At 38.9% G+C, this 23399-nt stretch overlaps 2 protein-coding genes and 1 pseudogene across 4 annotated transcripts in view; all 3 read left to right on the forward strand.

Annotated features, from left to right (window-relative positions):
* The window catches only part of HTR2C (5-hydroxytryptamine receptor 2C), a 265143-nt gene that overhangs the window by 174517 nt on the left and 67227 nt on the right, over positions 1–23399 (forward strand). The gene's annotated exons all lie outside the window — the stretch shown is intronic.
* LOC118011387 (COUP transcription factor 2-like) lies at positions 4770–5996 on the forward strand. The gene has a single exon (XM_035006134.1). It carries the CDS (start codon positions 4770–4772, stop codon positions 5994–5996), a length of 1227 nt encoding a protein of 408 aa, XP_034862025.1.
* LOC118013516 lies at positions 14492–21482 on the forward strand (annotated as a pseudogene). Its single transcript, XR_004680039.1, has 3 exons — positions 14492–14587; positions 19540–19634; positions 20798–21482. The product of XR_004680039.1 is annotated as an ATP synthase F(0) complex subunit C2, mitochondrial-like (transcript).

Below are 23399 nucleotides of genomic sequence, written 5' to 3' on the forward strand. Positions count from 1 at the left end.
CTTAAATGACTCATTCTGATTAGTTCATAAGGCCTTGGAAGACACCTTCTAGGATCATGTATCAATATTTCAGGTTGCCAAATATTTATTGAAAGTTCACTCTGTATCAGGCTTCATACTTGGCATTAGGAATATAGAGGTGAATAAACAGGGCCCTAGCCCCCAAGGAACTTACTCACTATTTAAAAAAATACTTGAATAATTTAAATGTTACTAGTCTAGCATTTTCTAATTTATTGTCACTAGGTAAAATTACTAATTTTCAGCATCAGCCTTGAATAATTTCTGGAGAAATTTCAAAATCAGCAATGACTAAATTCAGTGACTCTGACTAAGAGTAACTAATGGAGAGCTGAGATATCCATTTCTAATTAAAAGCCTTGGGGCAGGGCACCTGGGTGGCTCAGTTGGTTACGCGACTGCCTTCGGCTCAGGTCATGATCCTGGAGTCCCGGGACCGAGTCCCACATCAGGCTCCCTGCTCAGCAGGGAGTCTGCTTCTCCCTCTGACCCTCCTCCCTCTCATGCTCTCTGTCTCTCATCCTCTCTCTCGCAAATAAATAAAATCTTAAAAAAAAATTAAAATCCTTGGGGCAAATAATGGTTTTGTAATATCCCTTAGGAAATAAGATGAAATGTAGAAATGTATAATGCCTATGTCTACGTGACAGCAAATGTTTGGCAGCAAATAATGTACTGCATCATTTCTGGGTAGTACTGTCGATGTAAGAATTAGAATAAGAATCCTTTTCCAAAGAGGCTTTTTAATAATGCAAGTGGAATGTATTGGAAGTGCCACATCAGTCCATCTTTCAATGCATATGTCAATAAGCATGAAATACCACGAAATCTCAGTGGTATTTTTTGAGGTGTTACAGTGCTATAGAATGTGGGCTTTGGAATCAGATGAACATGGGTTTAAATCCTTACATTACTATCTTCTCACCTTGGGTAAATCACTTTTTATTTCTAAATAACAATTTATTCATCTATAAAACAGAAATAAATATCTAACTGAGATGGCATTGAGGGTTTGAGGTCATGTCTAAAGAACATCTGGCACTTCGTATATGTGGGATATCTTAATAGTATAAATAAAATTACTTTTAGGAATTTATTTCAGTAGAACGTTATTTTGGAAGCCCTAAATAAAAGTGATCAGGAAAATTATATTTAAGTTCACATGCCAGAAACTTCTGACAATGTGTCCCAAATGAAGGATAGTTTAATAAAATGAGATCAAAGAACAGGAAAAAAAATAAGATATCTCATTAAGTCAGCTACAAATAGTCAGCTTCTAGCTTGTGAATAATATTTGATTAGTGTTTTTGTGTACTATATATATATACACATATATATACTTTTGTTACCATTTCCATGTTTAAAAAAAAAGTTTTTGTCTGTCATTATGAAAATAGAGCTACCTAGATGACGTGTCCTATATGAGAGGCAGTGACTGGCCCTCTGGGACCTAGATGGAGAGGTGTGCTGTGTAGTAGGAATCTTTGCTATCCCGGGTCAGAGATGGAAAACGTTAAGCTCCAGACAAATAATCCAGTTCCCATCCTGATTCTCTTTCTTTACTATCTTTTTGGACTTTGCATAAACAAAAGAAATAGAGAATAAAATATACATAGGGCCAAATGAGGAAAGAGAATAGTAAAAGTTTTGTGTATAAATCTTACATCCTCAATGATAGACTGACCAACCTCCCTGGGATTCCATTTCAGAAGACATTTGGCAAAAGATCAAATTGCCTCTTGTTGCAGCCTCATTTTTCAGTTGTCTGCATAGACCTTTAAGGTAATAAAGGGTGTCTAGACCTGAATCCGGTTTAGTTCAGTGGATAACTTATAAGGACAGAAGAAACACAAATAGTAAAAATATGTTATTTTGGGCCAAAGACTGTAGTTGATATCTTAAATATTTAACTCAATCATACACAATGTTTCAATTTATCCTCAAAGAACCCTGTAGAGAAAACAGGTAATTTTCTTGAGCTTTTGGAAGGGAAACTAAATCCCAAAGTGGATATACACATACAAATAACATGTGGCACAGTAGAGAGCAGATACTAAAACAAGTCTTTTTCCTCCCTTCCCTACACTCATTAGAACCATAGAATATGGGCGCCTGGGTGGCTCAGTCGTTAAGCGTCTGCCTTCGGCTCAGGTCATGATCCCAGGGTCCTGGGATCGAGTCCCACATCAGGCTCCCTGCTCGGCGGGGGGCCTGCTTCTCCCTCTCCCACTCCCCCTGCTTGTGTTCCTGCTCTCGCTGTCTCTCTCTCTGTCAAATAAATAAATAAAATCTTAAAAAAAAAAAAAAAGAACCATAGAATATGTTTTCTTCTGTGCCCTGCAGATTGGAAGCAGGTTAAGCACCTGTTAACAGGATTGATGTTTTGCACATAAAATCTCTAATACAGCTTCTTATTCTAAGTAAGAATCCTTTAAACTCAAGCAGGATAACTGCTGTTCATGGATAGTGGGGCCCTGAGCTCATTCAGATTCACATTACCACTACTCTGGAAGGCCACTGGGGGAATGGTTATAGCCAAAGGCTAGCAGGTATTTCAAGTAATTCTACACTTTAATGAAAATCTCTCTAGTTCTGAGCCTGGTTTCCCTTTGTTAGATGTCAACTTATTTGTAAGAGAATTGGAGGCATGAGGTACAGGACAGGATTTTATAGGTTTACTCACCAATGAGTTCTGTTTTCTGAAATATGGCAGACGAGGCTTTTTGGAACAACACTACCAAACGAGCATATTAGATATACGTGTATACGTGTGTGTGTGTGTGTGTGTGTGTGTACATATCAAAGAACTAACAAGATAGTAAGGAATTATGAAGGCAAAATTTTAGTCAAGGTTGGAACCCAGGCATAGGGTCAGGATTGAAGCAACTTTTGCCCAATAGATATTGGCTAAACAAGGGAGTTTGAAAGTATGCAGACAGGAACACAAACCAATCATCCTCATTTTAAGTTGGCACCCTACAGAACTATACCGTGATGCGAGGGTAAACCTGAACCACACTCTCATCCGTATGGTTTGTAAGGAAAAGCACCTTGGAGTTGCCTTGGAGAAGGAAACTCTTTTTTATCATTTTTAACCACAAGCCAGAACACACAGTGATTTGCAGTGGTCAAAAAAGTTCAAGCTATAAATTTAGTTGAGAATAGTCTTGGAATATAGTGCCCAATGCATCAATTAAAAAAAAAAAAAAAAAAAAAAAAAAACAGCACACAATGCAACTGACAAAAAGATAAAATTGAAGAGGTACTTCACAAAAGAAATCCAAATGAATTTGATTACCTTTACATATGCGGTGCTCAAACTTATAAGTAATCAGGGAAATTAAAACCGCAATTAAATACCAATAAATAGTCACTAGATCAGCAGAAATTAACATGTGATTATACTTGTGTTGCAAACATGTGGAACAACAGGAACTCATACCCTGTGGTGGGAATGAATGTAAATTGATACAACTATTGAAAAATAATACAGCATTATATAGCAATATTAGAAAAGTGTATGCCCTATAATCCAGAACTTCCATTGTTGAGTATACATCCTAGAGAATGGCTTACAACTAAGCATCAACATATGTGTAAAAGAATTATTTGTAGCAGTAATGCTTATAATTACCCCAAACTGGAAGCAATTAAATTATACAAGAAGCAGTAAAATGGATCCTGAAATTGCTGCCTTTAGTAATACAATCCAATATCATACAGATAAGAAAGCTGAGGCACCAGAAAGATACCCAAAATCACACATATTTTAAGTGACAGAGGTGAGATTTGCCTCCAAGCCATCCAACCCTTCTCATAAATTTGTTCTGTAGGAAATGGATGACACTAGGTTAAACTACATGAAGTTCTGAACCTAGTTGGTCTGAAATCACCTTGCAGTGTAGCAGCCTATTTCTCCCTAGCTTTCTCACTCAAAATGACTTTCTATACGGTCTTCTATTGGCGAAAAAAGTTTCCTCTGCTCTTTTCCTTTAAAAGTCTTCATTGCTAAAGAGCCTTGGTTGCTTTTTTATTCCGGTTTTCATTTTCTTAAGTGACTATGGCCAAAAAAAAAAAAAAAAAAAAAAATCAAAAAAACAAAACAAAACAAAAACAACAACAAGAAAACAGTCTGATTAGCCACAGGGAATGGAAATGATGAAAGCAATTACAACTGTCGACATCGGCCAAAAAATATAATCTTTGGCATGCATTTGTACTAGTCACCCACTTCTGGGCAACAGTCTTCCCAAATTAAAAAACCCGTAAGAATCTTTTTCTGGAAGAGTGAACCAGAGAGGGAGGGAGAGAGTGAAAGCAAGTGAGATCTTCGGAGGAAAAAAAAAATTTTTTTTTTTTTGTTTCCTATTTCTGTCTTGAAGCCAGACGATCCACTTGCAGTTCTCCCTACCCTCCCTCTCTCTCCATATTCGGCTCCCACTCCCTCACCCCCGGCACCCACCCCTCCCCTCCTGGTGGGAAGCCCTCAAATCAACAATGCCGAGCCGAGGGAAACAAATAAAACAAATACACTGGTCCAGACAAGCAATTGATAAAACTTTGCAAAAAAGAAACAAAAAAGGAAAAACTAACCAACCTCAACCAACCAGCCCCCGAGCCACCTGGGGGCGCCTCCTACATCCCGTCGCACAGTCACACACGAAAGCCAGTGCGCCGGAGCCAGAGATCAGGAGCCGCCATCATCCGCAGCCAGGGGAGCAGGAAATACCGACGCGGCCTCCACAGATATGGAAACGGTAGTCAACACCGGGACCGACCCCCAGGATGAGATGCCCAGCTTGCAGGGCAGCCAGGTCTCACAGGTGCTGCCCAAGCCAGGCCCGCAGCCCAGTGCCCAGGACCCGCCACAGACGCCCAGCCAAGGGGGCCCAGCCAGCACATTGGCGGAAATGGCGGCTGTCGACCAGAGCAGCTGTGGTGGCTCTAGCGGTGAGAAGCAGAAGCAGCAGCAACAGCACATCGATTGCCTGGTATGTGGGGACAAATCCAACGGCAAGCACTACGGCCAGTTCACATGCGAGGGCTGCAAGAGCTTCTTCAAGCGCAGTTTGGGGAAGAGCCTGAACTTCACGTGTCATGCCAACCAAGACTGTCGCATTGACCGGCACCACCGCAACCGGTGCCAGTACTGCCGCTTCAAAAAGTGCATCGACGTGGGTATGAAAAGAGAAGTAGTGCACAAGAACGGGAGACCGCTCGCCCAGCCAACCTATGGGCAGTTAGTGATGACCAACAGGGAATCCCTCAACTCCGGCTCTAACCTGTCTGGATATATTTCTCTGCTGCTCCATGCCGAGCCCTATACCCTGTTTGGGTCCGGCAGTGAGTGCGTGCAGCCCAACGATGTACTGACCCTTGAGAACATTTGCGAACAGGCTGCCCGGGTGCTCTTCGGCGCCGTTGAATGGGCCCGGAAGATGCCTTTGTTCCCTGACCTGTCCATCAATGACCAAGTGGCCCTGCTTCGCCTCACCTGGTGTGACCTGTTCATGCTGAACTGGGCACAGTGCTCCATGCCCCTCCATATCATCCCGTACCTGGCCACCACCAGCTTACACACCTCGCCGTCATCCTCCAACCAGGGGTCCATCTTTATGGACCACGTAAAGATTTTCCAAGAGCAAATGGAAAAGTTCAAAGCTCTGCACGTCGACCCCCCCGAGTACAGCTGCCTCAAAGCCATAGTCCTGTTCACTTCAGATGCCCCTGGCCTCTCGGATGTAGCCAATGTGGAAAGCTTCCAGGAAAAGTCCCAGTGTGCTTTGGAACAATACGTTAGGAGCCAGTACTCCAACCAACCAACGCGATTTGGAAAGCTTTTGCTTCGCCTCCCTTCCCTCCGCACAGTCTCCTCCTCAGTGATAGAGCAATTATTTTTCGTCCACTTGGTAGGTAAAACCTCCATCAAAACCCTCATCCGGGATATGTTACTGTCCGGTAACAGTGGTAACTAGCTGTTTATGGCAATTCAAAAAATAAATCAAAATAAGAAGGGGCATTGAAACAGAGAGAGAGAAAAGGCAAAAGACTGGCTTGTTTGCTTAAAATTCCTTCTGTTAAAGGATAGATGTTACAAGTTTGCTAAAAGAAGAGAAGGAAAGAATTTAATGGACTGTGAGTTAAAAAAAAAAAAAAAAGACTGTTTACAGAATACCAAAAAAAACAAAAAACAAAAAAAACAAAAAAAAAAAAACAAAAACAAAAACCAAAAAAACTCCTGTGTGGGTCAGAACAGCCTGCTACTTATTTTTGTATAAAAAGGAAATTAGCCTTTCTCTCTCTCTCTCTTTTTTTTTTTTTTTTTTGGTAAATTTTTGAAAAATATTGCTAAAAGTGCATTTAAGGAGATTGGAAGAAAACTAGCAGAATAGAGAAAGTAAGTTTTTTTTTTCCAAATTATTAATTGTCCTTTGTCTATGTATCTCTAGATGTTCTTTTCTGTACTGTTCTAGTTCCAAACCAGTTTATTCTGTGCTTCTATAATAACTTTTGGTATAATCTTGGTATCTTAAATGCTGTGTATCCTTAAAATATATGTTCTGCAAGAATTAAAACTGAGTCCATGAAAATATCTTAGGAAGACATCAAACTTTAAAAGGCAACTCAAAGATGATGGAAACACACTTATAAGTGGTATCCAAAAATTTTACGTGAAATTGAGCACTCTAATTTGAGAACTGAAGGAACCACATACAACACTTAGGTTCCCTTACCCTGCCTCTCCCCTCAAAAGACACCCTGACTAACCTAGATTTTTAAAAATAGTTTAGAGAATGAACTGTGGGATTTATTGGCAGCAAGGAATGTGTCTAAGACACATGCTGTCGTTTTGAATAAAAAGTGAACTTTTGTCATTTGAATTGAGTCCCACTTCTTGAATTGTTATGAAAATCCTATATTTATATATTTGGAAATCCTTTTAGTTATAATTGTTGGCATTATCTCCTTTAAAAAAATGTGATTGAAATCGGCATGACAAAATAACACTGTCTGCACTTACAGGTAACATGATTGATTCAGTATCTTAGAGTTTACAGTTTGTTTGTTTTTAAATTAAAGTTTTTTTTTTCTTAAGTGCAATATTTCAGTGTACTGTAAAAGTTATAATAACCGAACTATTTGGTCAAGTGTTATATTCCAAGAAAATTGAAAGTACTCAGAAATTAAAGTATTATTTATTTAATGTCTTAAAAACTAATCTTTTTCTGAGCCACCCTATACCCCAAATGAGAGTAAACCATCTACCCTAGGCCTGGTCCCCCAGGGGATTCCATACCACACAAACCCACCAATTTTGAAAGAGCCTTCCAAAGTTTCATGGAAACAAGTACGTACACAGTGCATCGATTTATATATGCAGAGAAATTTCTCTCAGGATTGTATTTTAGGATTTTAAGAAGGTAGATGATAGGGGAGGATGACAAGCAAGTCATGAACAATTTGGTCCCAAAAATCTCTTTATGATTTCAGAGGTCAGAAATATCTACCTGTTGGTATGGGGGAAAAAAAGACTCAAAAGTTTACAGATGCTTGAGAGAAATCGTCTTAAGTATAAGAGATTGAATTAAGTTAAATGATCTGGAAAAAGAAAGTTATAAAATGACCATGTAATTTTGGTCTAAAAGGTGTACTTTTTTCTAATTTCTCAAAGCGAGTTTTCTTTCCATGCAGAAACAAACATATCAAAGCTCAATTGTTTAAATTGAAGTATAATTGAAATACGGCATGATGTTAGTTTTGTGTGTACAACATAACGACCCCACATCCTCACCAACACTTGTTATTTTTTTTCTTTTTGATAATAGCTATTTTGATAATTAGGGAGGTGATATCTCACTGCTGTTATGAGGCATATTCATATTTCCCTGATGATGAGTGATGTTGAGCATCCTTTCATGCATCTGTTGGCTATCTGGATGCTCCTGTGGAAAAATGGCTTTTCAGATCCTCTGCTTATTTTTAAAACAGATTTCTTGGGGTTTTGTTGTTGTTGTTGGGTTATGGGAGTCCTTTAAATATTTTGGAAATTAGCCCCTTAATGGATATATGATTTGGAAATATCTTTTCCCATTCAGTAGGTTGCTTTTTTATTTTGTTGATGGTTTCTTATCCTGTGCAGAAGCTTTTTAGTTTAATGGAGTCTCATTTGTTTATTTTTGCTTTTGTTACCATTGCTTCTACAGTCATATCCAAAATGATGTCCCTTAGACCAATGTCCAGGAACTTACCACCTACGTTTTCTTCTAGGAGTATTATGGTTTCTGGTCTTACATTCAAGTTTTTAATCCATTTTGAGTTCATTTTTTTCTCCATTTGTTTGTTTCAATGTGAAAATATTTGTTTATTTGTTTTTACAAATGTATTATGGTAATATAAGATATGAACAATGTGAAAAACTGGATGGGAAGATACGATAACTCTATTATTTTTGCAACTTTTCTGTATATCTGAAATTATTCCAAAAATAAAGTTCTTTAAAATCTGTATATTAAGTGTGTATTCTTCCTTTCTGTATCTTCTTATTATATTCCACTAGGAGTGCCTGGGTGGCTCAGTTTGGTTAAGCATCCAACTCTTGATTTCATCTAGGGTCGTGATCTCAAGGTCATGAGATCAAACCCCATATTGGCTCCACGCTCAGGGCAGAATGTGCTTGAGATTCCCTCTCTCCTTCACCTTCTGCCCCTCACCCTTCTCATGTGCTCACTCTCTCTCTCTCTCTCTCTCTCTCTCTCTCTCTCTCAAATAAATAAATAAATACATAAATAAAATCTGTATGCTTGAGATTCCCTCTCTCCTTCTCCTTCTGGCCCTCACCCTTCTCCTGTGCTCACTCTCTTGAATGAATGAATGAATGAATGAATAAATAAATAAATAAATAAATAAATACATAAATACATAAATAAAATCTATATTCCACTAGATTGTTTGTATTTCTAGGTGATTACTATTTTGCTTTGAGGTATAATATTCATAGAGTGAAGTGCAAAAATCTTAATTGTATAGATCAGTAGGTTTTTTTAGATCAGTAATTTTTTTTTTTAAAGATTTTATTTATTTATTTGAGAGAGAGAATGAGATAGAGAGAGAGAGCATGAGACGGGGGAGGGTCAGAGGGAGAAGCAGACTCCCTGCCGAGCAGGGAGCCTAATGCGGGACTCGATCCAGGGACTCCAGGATCATGACCTGAGCCGAAGGCAGTCGCCCAACCAACTGAGCCACCCAGGCGCCCTAGATCAGTAATTTTTTAAACACACATATATACACACACAGTTGTAACCCAGTCAGTAAGCAACACCATGCCCCAAGAGATAATCACTATTTTGACTTCTCTCACAATAGCTAAATACCTGTTCTTGAACTTCATATAAATGGAATCACACAGTATTTTGTTTTGTTTGTTCATTTATTTTGTTTTTTAAATTCCACATATAAGTGAAATCATATGGTATTTGTCTTTCTCTGTCTAATGTATTTCACTTAGCATAATCTAGGCTCATCCATGTTGTGGCAAATGGAACATTTTAATTCTTTTTTATGGCTGAGTAATATTCCTCTGTGTGTGTGTGTGTGTGTGTGTGTGTGTGTGTGTCACATCTTCTTTATCTATGATACCATAGGGTACTTGCCTTTCTAACTTTGGCTTACTTCAGTTATAATGCCCTCTAGATTCATCCATGTTGTATTTGTGGTTTTTCCAGTTTTCTTCTTATAATTGATTTCTAGTTTTATACCATTGTGGTTGGAAAAGACGCTTGATATGATTTTAGTCTTCTTAAATTTATTGAGACTTGTTTTGTGGCCTAACGTGATCTATCTTGAAGAATGCTCCATGTGCACTTGAGAAGAATGTGTATTCTGCTACTTTTCAGTGGAATATTCTGTATATATATATTTATCTGGTCTAATATGTAATTTAAGGTTTATGTTTTCATATTAATTTTCTGTCTGGATGATCTATTCATTGATGTAAGTGGGATATTCAAGTCCTCTACTATTATTGTATTACTGTCCATTTCTCTCCCTTTATGTCTATTAGTATTTGCTCTATGTATTTAGGTCCTTCTATGTTCGGTGCATAAATATTTTAAAATATTATAACTTCTTGGTGGATTGACCCCTTTATCAGTATGTAGTGTCTTTTGTTATGTCTTTTTTTTTAAAAGCCTATTTTGTCTAAATGCAGTATAGGTACCCCTAATTTCTGGTGGGTTCTATTGGTATGACACCTCTTTTTCTATCCCTTCACTTTCAGTCTGTGTGTGTCCTTATATCCGAAGTGAGTCTTTATAAAAGACAGCATATAGATGGGTCTTGTGTTTTGTGTTTTTTTAATCTATTCGTACACTATGTCTTTTGATTGGAGAACTTAATCTATTGAAATTTAAAGTAATTATTGATAGGCATGTACTTATGGTAATTCTGTTCATTGTTTTCTGGCTGTTTTGTGGTTCCTCTCTGTTCCTTTCTTCTTCTCTTGCTCTCTTTTCTTGTGGTTTGATGACTTTCTATAGTGTTATGCTTAGATTCCTTTCTCATTATCTTTTTTGTATCTGCTATGGATTTTTGCTTTGTGGTTACCATAAGGCTCATATATAGCAGTCTAGATATTTAACAATCTATTTTAGTTGATAGCAGGCTAAGGTTGAATGCATCCTAGAACTCTACATTTTTCCTATCCCCACATGTTTTATGTTTTTAAAGTCACATTCTACATCTTTATGTGTATCCCTTAACTAATTCTTACAGTTATTTTTATTACTTTTGCCTTTTATCCTATGTACTAGCTTTATTAGTGATTAATTCACTATCCTTCCTGTATATTTACCTTTTGAGGGGAGATTTACACTTTCATATTTTTTCTTGTTCCTAATAAGTGCCCTTGTTTTTCAGCTTGAAGGAACACTTTGAACATTTCTTATAAGGCCGGCTTAATGTTGATGAATTCCTTCAGCTTCTGTTTGTCTGGAAAGCTCTTTATCTTTCATAATAATAATAACCTTACCAGTTAGAGTATTCCTGGTTGTAGGTTTTTTCCTTTCAGTGCTTTGAACATATCATGTCACTCCCTTCTGGCCTGCCAACTTCTTGCTGAGAAACCTGCTGACAGTTTTATGGAAGTGGCCTTGTACTAACAGATTGTTTTCTCTTGCGACTTTTAAGATTCTCTCTTTAGCCTTTAACTTTTGACATTTTAATTATAATGTGTCTTGGTGTGGGTCTCTTTGTATTCCTCTTGTTTGGAACTCTCTGAGCTTCCTGAACCCAGATGTCTGTTTCTTTTCCCAGGTTAGGGAAGTTTTCAGCTATTATTTCTCCAGATACATTTTCTGCCCCCTTTTCTCTCTCTCTCTCTTCTCCTTCTGGGACCATTATAATGTGAATGTTATTCTGCTTGATGTTAAAAATAGATCCCTTAAGCTATCTTCACTTTTTAAAATTCTTTTTCTTTTTGCTGCTCTTTTTTGGTGAGTTCCACTGTCCTATCTTTTAGTGCGCGAATTTTACCTTCTGCTTCCTCTATCTGTTGTTGAACCTCTCTACTGTATTTTTCATTTCATTTATTGTATTTTTCAGCTCTGTGACTTCTGTTTGGTACTTTCTTGTGTTCTCTCTTTGATGAAATTCTCTCGATGTTTATCCAGTCTTCTCCAGAGTTTGGTGAGCATCTTTATGACTGTTACCTTGAACTTTTTATCATGTGAATTACTTATCTTTGTTTCTTTAAGATTTTGGGGGGGGGCTATCTTGTTCTTTTGTTTGGAATATATTCTCCTGTTTCTTAATTTGGCTGAGTCTCTGCTTATTTCTATATATTAGGCAAAATGGCTGTCTCTCCCAGTCTTGCAAGAGTGGCCCTGTGTAGGAGATGAACTTTATCGTTTAACATTGCCCTAGCTCTTGGCTGTCTCTTAAACCTTTATAATCATCTAAGCAACTTGATTTTCTCTTGGTAGTTCCCAGTTGTTGAGGGTGTGCCAAGTCCTGTGAGTGTTCCAAAGGGAGGGGATCTCAATTAGCACCTAGTTTCAGGCTGTTAGAAACTAGACCCCCAGACAGCAGCTTTTAAGGTATGCAAATATGCATAAGGAGATGTCTACTTAATGACAAGTGCAAAATTGGAGGCTCCAGATTAGTATATGAGCTCCTTTCTGGGAGGTATCAGTGAGCTGTAATGAGGCCAAGTGAGAACTCAAAGATGGTATCCCCCAGCCTACATTCCCTAAGAGCACTTCTGTAGCCTTTAGATGTGTGGTAAACCTGGAGGTTGCCCCTCAGACTGGAGCTCCAGATCAAGTAGATAGGCCTTTATCATGGGAAGACTGGGGGTATGTTTCAGTCTGCTGTCTGTGCAGTGCCTTTGGGGTGGTAGCTTGCAAAGAACTGTCTTTCCAATTGTTCCAGAACTATAGGGCCCCAAAATGCAACTCACCTTAGCCATTGGAGTCAGGCGCTCAAGGGGCATCCCCTATGTGGGCTGTACACACCAGACAGCCTTGGAAGGGCTGCAGCGGAGTCGTGCACAGGGGTGGGGCACTCCCCCTGGCCAGTTTTTTTTGTTGTTGTTGTTTTTTTTTGCAGCTGTGGAGTGCTGCATGAGGGTGGTGCTCTTGCTGGCTGGCTTAGGCAGGGTCATAGGGAATACCACCAGGGCTAGCAAGTTAGAGGCAGAGTGAAAAAAAATGGCCTCTGCTAACATCTCTATTCTTGGAGAGAGTTCCAGTAGGCTCTTGCCCTTCCAGCAGACACTTCAAGACTAGCAGGTGAATTTTCTTTACATATGGTCTAATTGCTTTTCAGACTGCTGCTTCTGCACTGGGTCCCAGATGAATGAGTCTGCATACAAGTCCTCTAAGGGTGGAGTCTCTGTTTCCTACAGGCCCATGGCTTTTTTTTTTTTTTTTTAAGATTTCGTATATGTGAGAGAGAGAGAGAGACAGCACGAGTGAGGGGAGGAGCAGAGGGAGAAACAGACTCCCTGCTGAGCAGGAAACCCAACGCGGAGCTCTATCCCAGGACCCCGAGATCATGACCTGAGCTGAAGGCGGATGCTTAACTGACTGAGCCACCCAAGCACCCCAGCCCCATGGCTTTTAAAACCAGACATTTTTGGAGCTCATCTCTCTGGTGTAGGTCTCAAGGGTCGGAGTGCCTGATGTGGGGCACACCCCTAAGTCCTCAGGAAGAATTTCCATATTTGTGAGATCCCTCCCAACTATGGGTTGCAGCACCGCTGGTGGGGTCTTTGGTGATACTGCATCTCTGCCTCTCTTACCCATTTTGATGTGGCCTATTTATCCTCTGTTGTGGAGCAGCTCGTTCAGGTAGTTCTCAGGTCTTTTTCAGAGGGAATTTTTCCATATGTAGCTGTAGATTTGTTATATCCGTGGGAGGAGGTGGATTCAGGATCTTCCTATAGCACCATCTTAAACTGCCTTTCAAAGCTTAATTTTAAATACCCAAAATATCCCCTAGAATAAGGAAGAAATTGATTTTTCTATCTATTTTGTGTTTACATAAAAGTTTGGAGGATGAGAATATTAATAAAACTAGGAGAAAACTAAGTAATTCCCTGTCCCTGCCCCTCCATTCCCTTGCCCCTACCCTCAGACTAATCTTAAATCTTTATTAATCATATAATTTTCAGACTCTAATGACATCTTATGCTTTATCAACATAAATACTTCCTAATTGAGATGAAATGAGGTACAGATAGGACAAAGTCAGGGACATTTTGGGGGAAGTTGCTATTATATTTCAAATTCAAGTTTTCATTTTGCCACTTTAACTTATGTCTGGGGAGGAAATGACTTTATTAATGTCAGTCTTCTCAAAGTACACTTGCCATGGTCTATTCTTAGAAGAACTATTAGAAAAATTACAGTTCTTGAGAAAACTGAGACATCCACCTTAGTGACATGTTCTCAAGGAGAAAATTACTTGCTTCAGACTTTTGGCCCAGCGAAAGTTTTGTAGGAAAGATTCTGAAACAGCTTAATTACCCTTTTGTGGTAATTAAAATGAGAACTACTTAAGATCCTAACTGTGCCACAGAATTCCAAATGTTTTAGTGTAGTTGTTATTTTGTTACTGTACAAGAGATTTAAGATTCATGCTTCATCATATTTTACACTTACGAGGACCAAATATCCCACCGTTTCTCATTAACTGGAGGTATACACACTACACAATGTTGACTCAGATCCTCCTAGCAATGCAGCTTCTCGTTAGAAATTAAAGCCTTTAAAAATGTCATTAATTCTTTTTCAGTTGATTCCTAAAAGGAGGCTAACCTGTTACAGGCCTCTCTCAGCGAGGAAATAATTATCAGTAATTATAATTTACCAGTGATCTTAATTAGAAGTTACCTTAAATGATAAGATAAAAAAAATGCCAAGGAACCTCTCAGAATTTAAAAAGCGAGCTTTGAGTTGAGAAATTACAGAACATGGAGGCCACCAAAGTGGGAAATACTGCTAACACACCCCCAACCAAGGACAATATTGATAAGAGAGAAAGGAAGAACCTCTTCTCTTGTGTGCAGGTACGAGTTTGGAGGGTGAGGAAGCGGCTCACATATACTCCAGATTCCTCACCTTTATTTGGTTGATAATAGCACATACCTCACATGATTTAAAGACTAACCAATATAGTAAATAAGGCACCTAGAATAGTGCCTGGTGCATAGTAACCAGCATATAAGTATTGCCTACTACTCTCATAAAATAATATGTTTAGTATTCTAAGGATTTTGTTTTCTATCAAGTTTTTACAGTTATCTACAGGCCTTTAAAGTGTCTTTTGAACAATGCTGAGTTGTGTCTGTGCCTCCAAGTACTTATATTTTGACTAAAATATTTTGCATAAAGCAAATTGTTTTGTTTATTCTTAATAGACAATAAGTGATTGAGTGGTCTATGAGGGACATTACTGCATTGTTTTTGTTCTTTAGTTATGTTAGAACCTAAAAAATATCTATATAACCTATACAGTACATGTAGTTAGTGTGTCCCATTCTTCAAGATATCTAGGAACAAAGATCCCACTAAACTTTTTCAGGATAATCAAAGACCATAGGGTATTCAAGAAATTTCAGAAAAGTTCTAAATGTGAATATTTAGTTCTATGTCCTTCCAAAGCTTTATTCTCCTACCCATTCTATTGTCTTAATAATGAGTTTGAAACTCAGTTGCTTTCCTACCACATGGATATGTTTAGTGATATGGATCTCCGTAAATATCAAATTAAATGTGTAAAGGAAATAAAGTCCAAAAGTACCATTACATTGAAATTCTTTACAAAAAGAAAAATTTTCCAAATCCCAGCCAATGAACCACTTAGGTTTGGCAACATTTGAGTTGATCCTGTTCATTATGGAAAAACAAATTTTCAATTTTATGAGAACTTATTGTAATAGGATGTAAGATATATGGATAGATGAGATAGATAGATGATAGATGAGATGATAAATGACAGATATTTCACTTATAAAAATTCCTTTTGTAAGTTAAATTGGAAAATAAGCACTCAAAAAATATACAAGTATATTGGAGATACAGAGTAGAAAATGATTAGCCCCTTTTCTTTCTCCCGTTTAGAATATAGCACTGCTTACCTTCCCACCAATATATTAAATAGACTCTGCTCCTTATTTTGTGTGCATTTAAATGAACTGCATGAAGCTCTAATCACAAAAAAAGAGTATTTTGGACATTTCTTCTCAATCACAAGTTTTACTATGGAAACAATATAATATAAATACTTTTGATCAAGATTATTCAGTTCATCACTGAAATGTTTGGAAATTTTAAAATAAGCAAACCAAATGTTAAATATCATTTTCTAGCAGTAGCAGTAAAAGGAAATTGTTGAGAACATTTTGAATTCTGAATAGATGTGGCTTTTCTGGTCATGACAATAAAAAGCACCATGAGCACATCAACCAAACCCCTAAATGGGATTGCATACTATATAATAATAATTCAATCACATTACAGATGTGATCATATGGTTGGCAGAAAAATTAAGTGGCCAAACACATTCATCAATGTCCCTTTACATTAATCTGAACATGCTCATGAATACTTATAGATGGATATATGCCTAAGTGTGGGAATGCATACTTACACAAAACATATGCACATGAACACATCAAGAATTAACATAGTCCACAAAAATTTTCTCAGTCCCTTCTGTAATCCACAGAAAGTCAAAGTCGAATCACTTTAAGAAGAGCTAATCCACTGACTTCATCTCAGGAAGGGAGAGTATGGGGTAGAAGAAACCAACGAATTCTTCCTCTCTTCTCAGGAAACATTGAAAAATTTCTCTCCCATCCCAAAGTTTATAACAATTTCATGTCTAAATAATAAAAAGAAAAGTGGGAGAACTTGAGCCAGAGTCTCTCCAGTATTTGTCACTTTGAGATAGGTGGTAAATTCATTCATTCATTCAAATAGTTACTGAGTATCTATACTGGGAATTGGGTTTACAGTGGTAAACAAAACTAACATTGTCCTTACCTTTAAGGAGCTTATAATCTTGTAGAGAATCCCAGACAGTAGACGCACAAGCAGACAAACACTGATAGTGCGTTCGAACAAATACTTACAAAGTGGCTAAGAGATTTTGGAGACTGGAGTTTACCAGTTCATATTTTTCATACCTAAACTGGGCCCGTGGCTTTTGGAGGGTCATTCTCATTCACTGTAGCCACAGTTCTTGGAATGTGACTGTCTGCCTCAGAATTACCTGGTATTCGAATCTGCATTTTACAAGCTCTTCAGGTGATTATGATGTACCTCAAAATTCAAGACTCGCTGTTCTATATCATGATCTTTCTTTTAGATCGTTACTAAGGTCCACCCATCGTTTTCCAGGCATATGACAACAGCAGCACGATTTTCTAAGTCATTCTGCCTATGATCTTCTTGACTAAAGTGTCACACACAAATGTATTCATCGAAGCCAGTGCAGAGGGAAAGTGAGAATTTGCACAATCTTTTTAAAAAAATTATTATTTAACAGTGAGGCTTTTAGGAAGATATTGATATTTAACTTATCTAACCTTCTAAGCAAAGCACCCCTGGCTTGTCACTGTCCCTTCATTCATCAATGTCCTTAGGTCATTCAACTTTTGTTTCTCATCTTTTACTGAACATTTAACATAGGCATACGACAACAATTTGTGGAAATGAGAGGAAAGAGTCAAATGTTACCTTGCCACCATAAATCTCCATCACTTGTACCGCAATATATTTGTTCCTCTCTTATTGGCTGTGCGTATATGGGTTTTAGATGACTATACCATAAGTAGAATTTTATGTCCCGATTTTTCTGACTTGATGTTATTTTGATTTGATTTGTGAACATAGGCATAATTTACTTTGGTGATAAGTCATCATGTTCAGTGACCTCTGGCTGGTCCACAAAAAGACATAAAGTAAATATTCAAGTCTTTTCCCAAAAGACTTTATGTTTACCACCTTACTTCAAATATCCAGCAGAGAGAATTAACATTCTGAAAAACTAGACATTGAAATAATGAAAAAAGGAAGAATACGTAGACCTCGACGGGCTCCCTATAGTGTGACAGAGCTGCAAGAGTGTAGAAATCATATCAAGCAATGTCTGCACACTTTGCTAGAAGTTGGCTGGCAAGCTACAGATTCTATCATGTGTTAGTTTTATCATTAATAGTTTATTCACGGGTGGGGCGCCTGGGTGGCTCAGTTGGTTAGGCGACTGCCTTCGGCTCAGGTCATGATCCTGGGGTCCTGGGATCGAGCCCCGCTTCAGGCTCCCTGCTCGGCCGGAAGCCTGCTTCTCCCTCTCCCACTCCCCTCCGCTTGTGTTCCCCCTCACGCTGTCTCTCTCTCGCTCTCTGTCAATTAAATAAATAAATAAAATCTTTTCTAAAAAAATAGTTTACTCGGGAAAAAAAGGAATATAGTTAAAATTTTCATTTCTATGCTGATGCACGTATTTATTTAAATGACTGTGCCATTTACAAATTATTTTGAATATCATCTTTGCATGTATGTGGTCTCAAGATTTCTTTCCCTTGCAGGCTCTCCTTTAGAGGTGGAAGCTGTTCTGGAAATCAGGATAGATTCTCTTCAGCTCTCAGTTGCTTCCCTGATCGTTCATTAGGATTTATCCTACTGTGGCTCCATTTTTCAAGATCTTGAGTGCCTAGGAGCAGGGGTTGGCCCACTCTGTATGAGCTGAATGGTAAAAAGGGCAAGGGACTCCAGTGTTAAGTGGTGACTCTAGACCATCCTCTTTTCTGCTCCTCTTGCCACGCCCCATCTCACAGTTGGTCAGTGATTGAGACTTGGGACTCCTTCCATCTGCCATCAGAGACAATCAGACCTATGCAGATCAAATGCTCTGGATTTTCAGGGACAGGTCTGATTACATCTAATTTTGTCATTTTGGAAAGGACAATTAACTTTTGATAGAAAGAGTTGCTATATAGGTCTATAGTCTTCAATCTTCAAAGAATGATCTTTTTTTTATTTTTATTGTTATGTTAATCACCATACATTACATCATTAGTTTTAGATGTAGTGTTCCATGATTCATTGTTTGGGCATAACACCCAGTGCTCCATGCAGAACGTGCTCTCCCCAATACCCATCACCAGGCTAATCCATCCTCCCACCCCCCTCCCCTCTAGAACCCTTAGTTTGTTTTTCAGAGTCCATCATCTCTCATGGTTCATCTCCCCCTCCGATTTCCCCCCCTTCATTCTTCCCCTCCTGCTATCTTCTTCTTTTTTTTTTTCCTTAACATATATTGCATTATTTGTTTCAGAGGTACAGATCTGAGATTCAACAGTCTTGCACAATTCACAGCGCTTACCAGAGCACATACCCTCCCCAGTGTCTATCACCCAGTCACCCCATCCCTCCCACCCCACCCCCCACTCCAGCAACCCTCAGTTTGTTTCCTGAGATTAAGAATTCCTCATATCATTGAGGTCATATGATACATGTCTTTCTCTTTTTGACTTATTTCGCTCAGCATAATACCCTCCAGTTCCAACCACATCGTAGCAAATGGCAAGATCTCATTCCTTTTGATGGCTGCATAATATTCCATTGTATATATATACCACATCTTCTTATCCTTTCCTCTGTCGATGGACATCTAGGCTCTTTCCACAGTTTGGCTATTGTGGACATTGCTGCTATAAACATCGGGGTGCACGTACCCCTTCGGATCCCTACATTTGTATCTTTGGGGTAAATACCCAGTAGTGCAATTGCTGGATCGTATGGTAGCTCTATTTTCAACTTTTTGAGGAACCTCCGTACTGTTTTCCAGAGTGGCTGCACCAGCCTGCATTCCCACCAACAGCGTAGGAGGTTTCCCCTTTGTCCGCATCCCCACCAACATCGGTCGTTTCCTGACTTCTTAATTTTAGCCACAAAGAATGATCTTTTCATTACATGCATTAACCTGTATTTCCACATCCCCACCTTCCTATAGGAGGAAATTATTATGGATTTTCATAGTTACCTTTCTCTTCTAGTGATCAGCTACAAAGTAGGGCATAAGAAGAGTACAGAGTTAAAAGCCAGGAGGTCTGGGCTCTAGGTCTGACTGTACGACTGATGATGTATAAACACAGGCAAATCAGTAAACAACCCTCTAGACTTTTTAAAAAGTTTTTACTTAAATTCCAGTTAGTTAACATATAGTGTACTACTGGTTTCAGGGGTAGAATTTAGTGATTCATCACGTACATATAACACCCAGTGCTCATCACAACAAGTGCCCTCCTCAATACCCATCACCCTTTAGACTTTTTTTCATTTGCTTATTTATCTATCCATCCATTCATTCGTTCAAACAACACATACTAACTACCTACTTTGCATCAGTCATTCTTCTCATCACTGGGGCTGGAACCGTGAAAATAACAGACATGAAGCTTATATTCATGAGAGGAGATAGACAATAAATGAATGAGTAAAATATAAAGTTCGATGGTAATAAGTGCTGTGAAGTGAAGTAAGATGGTGAGAAGGAATAAGAGGTATCTGTGTGTGTGTGTGTGTGTGTGTCTGTACAAGATTACTTGATGGTGTTAGATTTTAGTATTTGGTTTCCATTTGTGACAATTTCAATCTATGCTTTATTCCTTTCTCCCTAAATGAGAAAACAACATGAAATGAGCGAAAGCTTAAGGCAGACTCACTAATGTATCAAACACCAAAATTACATGACCAAAATGCCTGCCTCTTAGTCCTAGATGTGTACTTTGTTGCTTACGTACCAGGCAAATGATCATAGAGGCAAACAATAATAAACACCTGCGTGTTTGTACTAATTTGTGGCTGTCTCTTGTAAGCAGCAGAACCTTATCAGTTTATATTCTACAGATGTGCCCTTCTTCAATTTATTGCCTAGTTTAGCCACACCTCTTTGAAATTTAAGAGGCTATTTCCACCCCATATCAGACAGACCAAGTCACCAGGAATCAACCATCCATGCTCCAGACTGGAGAGATCTTTCTTCCTGTTTGTTGGGCTGACAGAGAGCTCTCATTTCTCAGTCAAGAACGCTGGGGGTCAGGAATTGTAGGATTTCAATGCCTCAGAGATCATGCTGTTGTTGTTTCTCTCCGGTTTTCCTCTTAAGATGAAATATAATTTCTAGCTTATAGAGATCAATTTGGATACCTCCAAAGGAAGATCTCAATATATTTATTTACAATAAGGGAATTTTGATTAATAATAAGTAGCTATAAACACCTGGGAGATACGCTCTTCCCGCCTCCCCCCGCCCCTCTCTGTCTTCTCTGCACTGGGAGCAGCTCTCCTGCCACAGCCCCTCATCCCCTGAAAATGTGCAAAGTTGGTCTCCACCCCCTTCTTGGTCAGGAGCACCTCTCAGCTGTTGAGCCGATCACTGTCTGCCGTGGTGCTGAAACCACCGGAGACACTGACAGATGAGAGCCTCAGCCGCTTGGCAGCCCCACGTCCCCTGACCTCACGTATTCCCAGCCGCAGCTTCCAAACCAGCGCCGCTTCAAGGGACATCGACACAGCAGCCAAATTCATTGGGGCTGGGGCTGCCACGGTAGGGGTGGCTGGCTCTGGGGCTGGAATTGGGACTGTGTTTGGGAGCCTCATCGTTGGTTATGCCGGGACTCCCTCTCTGAAGCAGCAGCTCTTCTCCTACGCCATTCTGGGCTTTGCCCTCTCGGAGGCCATGGGGCTCTTCTGCCTGATGGTGGCCTTTCTCATCCTCTTCGCCATGTGAAGGAGCCGTCTCCACCTCCCATAGGTCTTTCTCCCGCGTCTTGTCTGCCCTGGATGTTCCTTTTCCTATACCTCCCCAGGCAGCCTGGGGAAAGTGGTTGGCTCAGGGTTTGACAGAGGGAAGACAAATAAATACTGTATTATTAAGAAAAAAAAAAAAAAAAACCACCTGGGAGATACAATAAACGCTAGAGGTCCGATTTGCTAATTTTTACCACTATAAAAATTCCAGTTTGCATAAAGCTTAAGTGTTAGTTATACAAAAACCACAGGAAACTTCTTGGATTTGTAAAAGAAATATATCTTCTTCAAACAACTTAGAACAAATGAAACAACTTCAAACAAATAACTTAGAACAAATAAACAACTTAGGACACCTATCCAGACAAACAATCTTATACTCTCCTCTGTACCTTCCTAAGACTAAATATTCTTGGCTTGTTCCTTTCTGTGCCCACTTTTCACCACCCCATGATGGTATACAAGAATGAAAAGTACTGTAACCTGAGGATGGAATGCCCCCCTTGTCTCAGGATTATGTCTTTAGTTAATTGTACCTGCTCACTCAGATGAATGTTCCAACAAAATGTGTCTTTCCTCTAGTAACAGTCCACATTAAATTGTTTGGGAGAATGTCCGTTGTACTTGGAAATACCCCTGAGAAAAATATGAGTTGTCTCTAAAACAATCCATACGAATAAGGTAAGTTTCACCGAATCTGGCTCTGATATCTATCTTTTTTTTCCATGGAAGAAATAAATCCCTTCTATGGCTTTGCAAACCTGCAGGCAGAAAAGTGTTGTGATGAAATAGCCCATCTGAAAGGAAGACTCTATTACTGATGCAAAAGCCAAAATGAGTTGACTTCCTTTAGCTTACTTTCATTATTATCTTATTCCTGAGCATGACTTGTTGCAATTTATAAGACTTCAGTTAGGCAAGTTATTTAAAAAACTATGCTGTTTTGGTAAGACCAATATGTCATCACTTTAAATCCATCTGGTAATTTTTTGGTCTCCTTCTATCTTGAATTTTGATGCCTCTAAGGACTACTTGCAGATTTATCAAAAACAGAATAGTATTTCACCTCTGGCCAAGAATTCTGAAGGCCTTTGCTGTTCATCTCTTCCCCAAACCCAAATACACATACTCTTCCCTTACCTCTATGGGTCTCTTCATTCTTTGTTAAATGTTTCAGAAGATGGGGCTATAAATTAAATATCAGAAAAGGATAATAAAAATAGAAAAATAGAGAAATCAAGGGTTGGCAATTCTAAAGACAGTGACAGTATCACAGATAAAAAACTGGAAATTCTGTAATGTAAGCACACTACTTAATGCTCTTACATATTAAAAACCTTTAAATTTGAAAAGCACTTTTGCATATGGTATCTCGTTTAATTATTATTATTTGTACCAATAACTGAATGCAAGTTGGGTATAATTAGCTTCATTTTATTTTTAGAGAGAGATAGAGAGTGGGAGGCGGGCAGAGGGAGAGGGAGAGAGAAAATCTTAAGCAGGCTCGACACCCAGCATGGAGCCCAACATGGGGCTCGATCTCAAGACCCTGAGATCATGACCTGAGCCGAAATCAAGAGTCAGACGCTTAACCCACTAAGCCACCCAGATGCCCCTAATTAACTCATTTTTAAAGTGAAGAAAATCAGAATCAGAGAGATTTAAAAACTGTCCTAGTTCAGGAGTGATAGAGTCTAGATTAGGGCCCAGCTCTGACTGACTGCGGAGCTTCAGCCCTTTATACCAGTGGCACAAAGAGATAGATAGTAACACAGTGACACAGTGACACAAAGAGGTAGTATCACACTTCTCAGATATCAGGTGTGGTGATGAATTGAGTACAACACCTGCAACCAAGTATTCCTTTTTTCTTTCCATTACACTGAAAACCAGAAAGGGTGATATGCTTATGATAGTAAAACGAATCATTGTTAACACAGGAACCAGAAATCCTGTGTCACCCTTGACCCTGTTCTCTTTCCATTATCCCATTCTTTCTTGCCACATTGTGGCCCTCATAGCTCCAATTCACCTGTAGTTGGCCTAAGGTAAATTCTGGTG

Source organism: Mirounga leonina, unplaced genomic scaffold (assembly GCF_011800145.1).
Source record: "Mirounga leonina isolate KUSES-001 unplaced genomic scaffold, KU_Mleo_1.0 Mir_101664, whole genome shotgun sequence".
Taxonomy (NCBI): Eukaryota; Metazoa; Chordata; class Mammalia; order Carnivora; family Phocidae; genus Mirounga; species Mirounga leonina.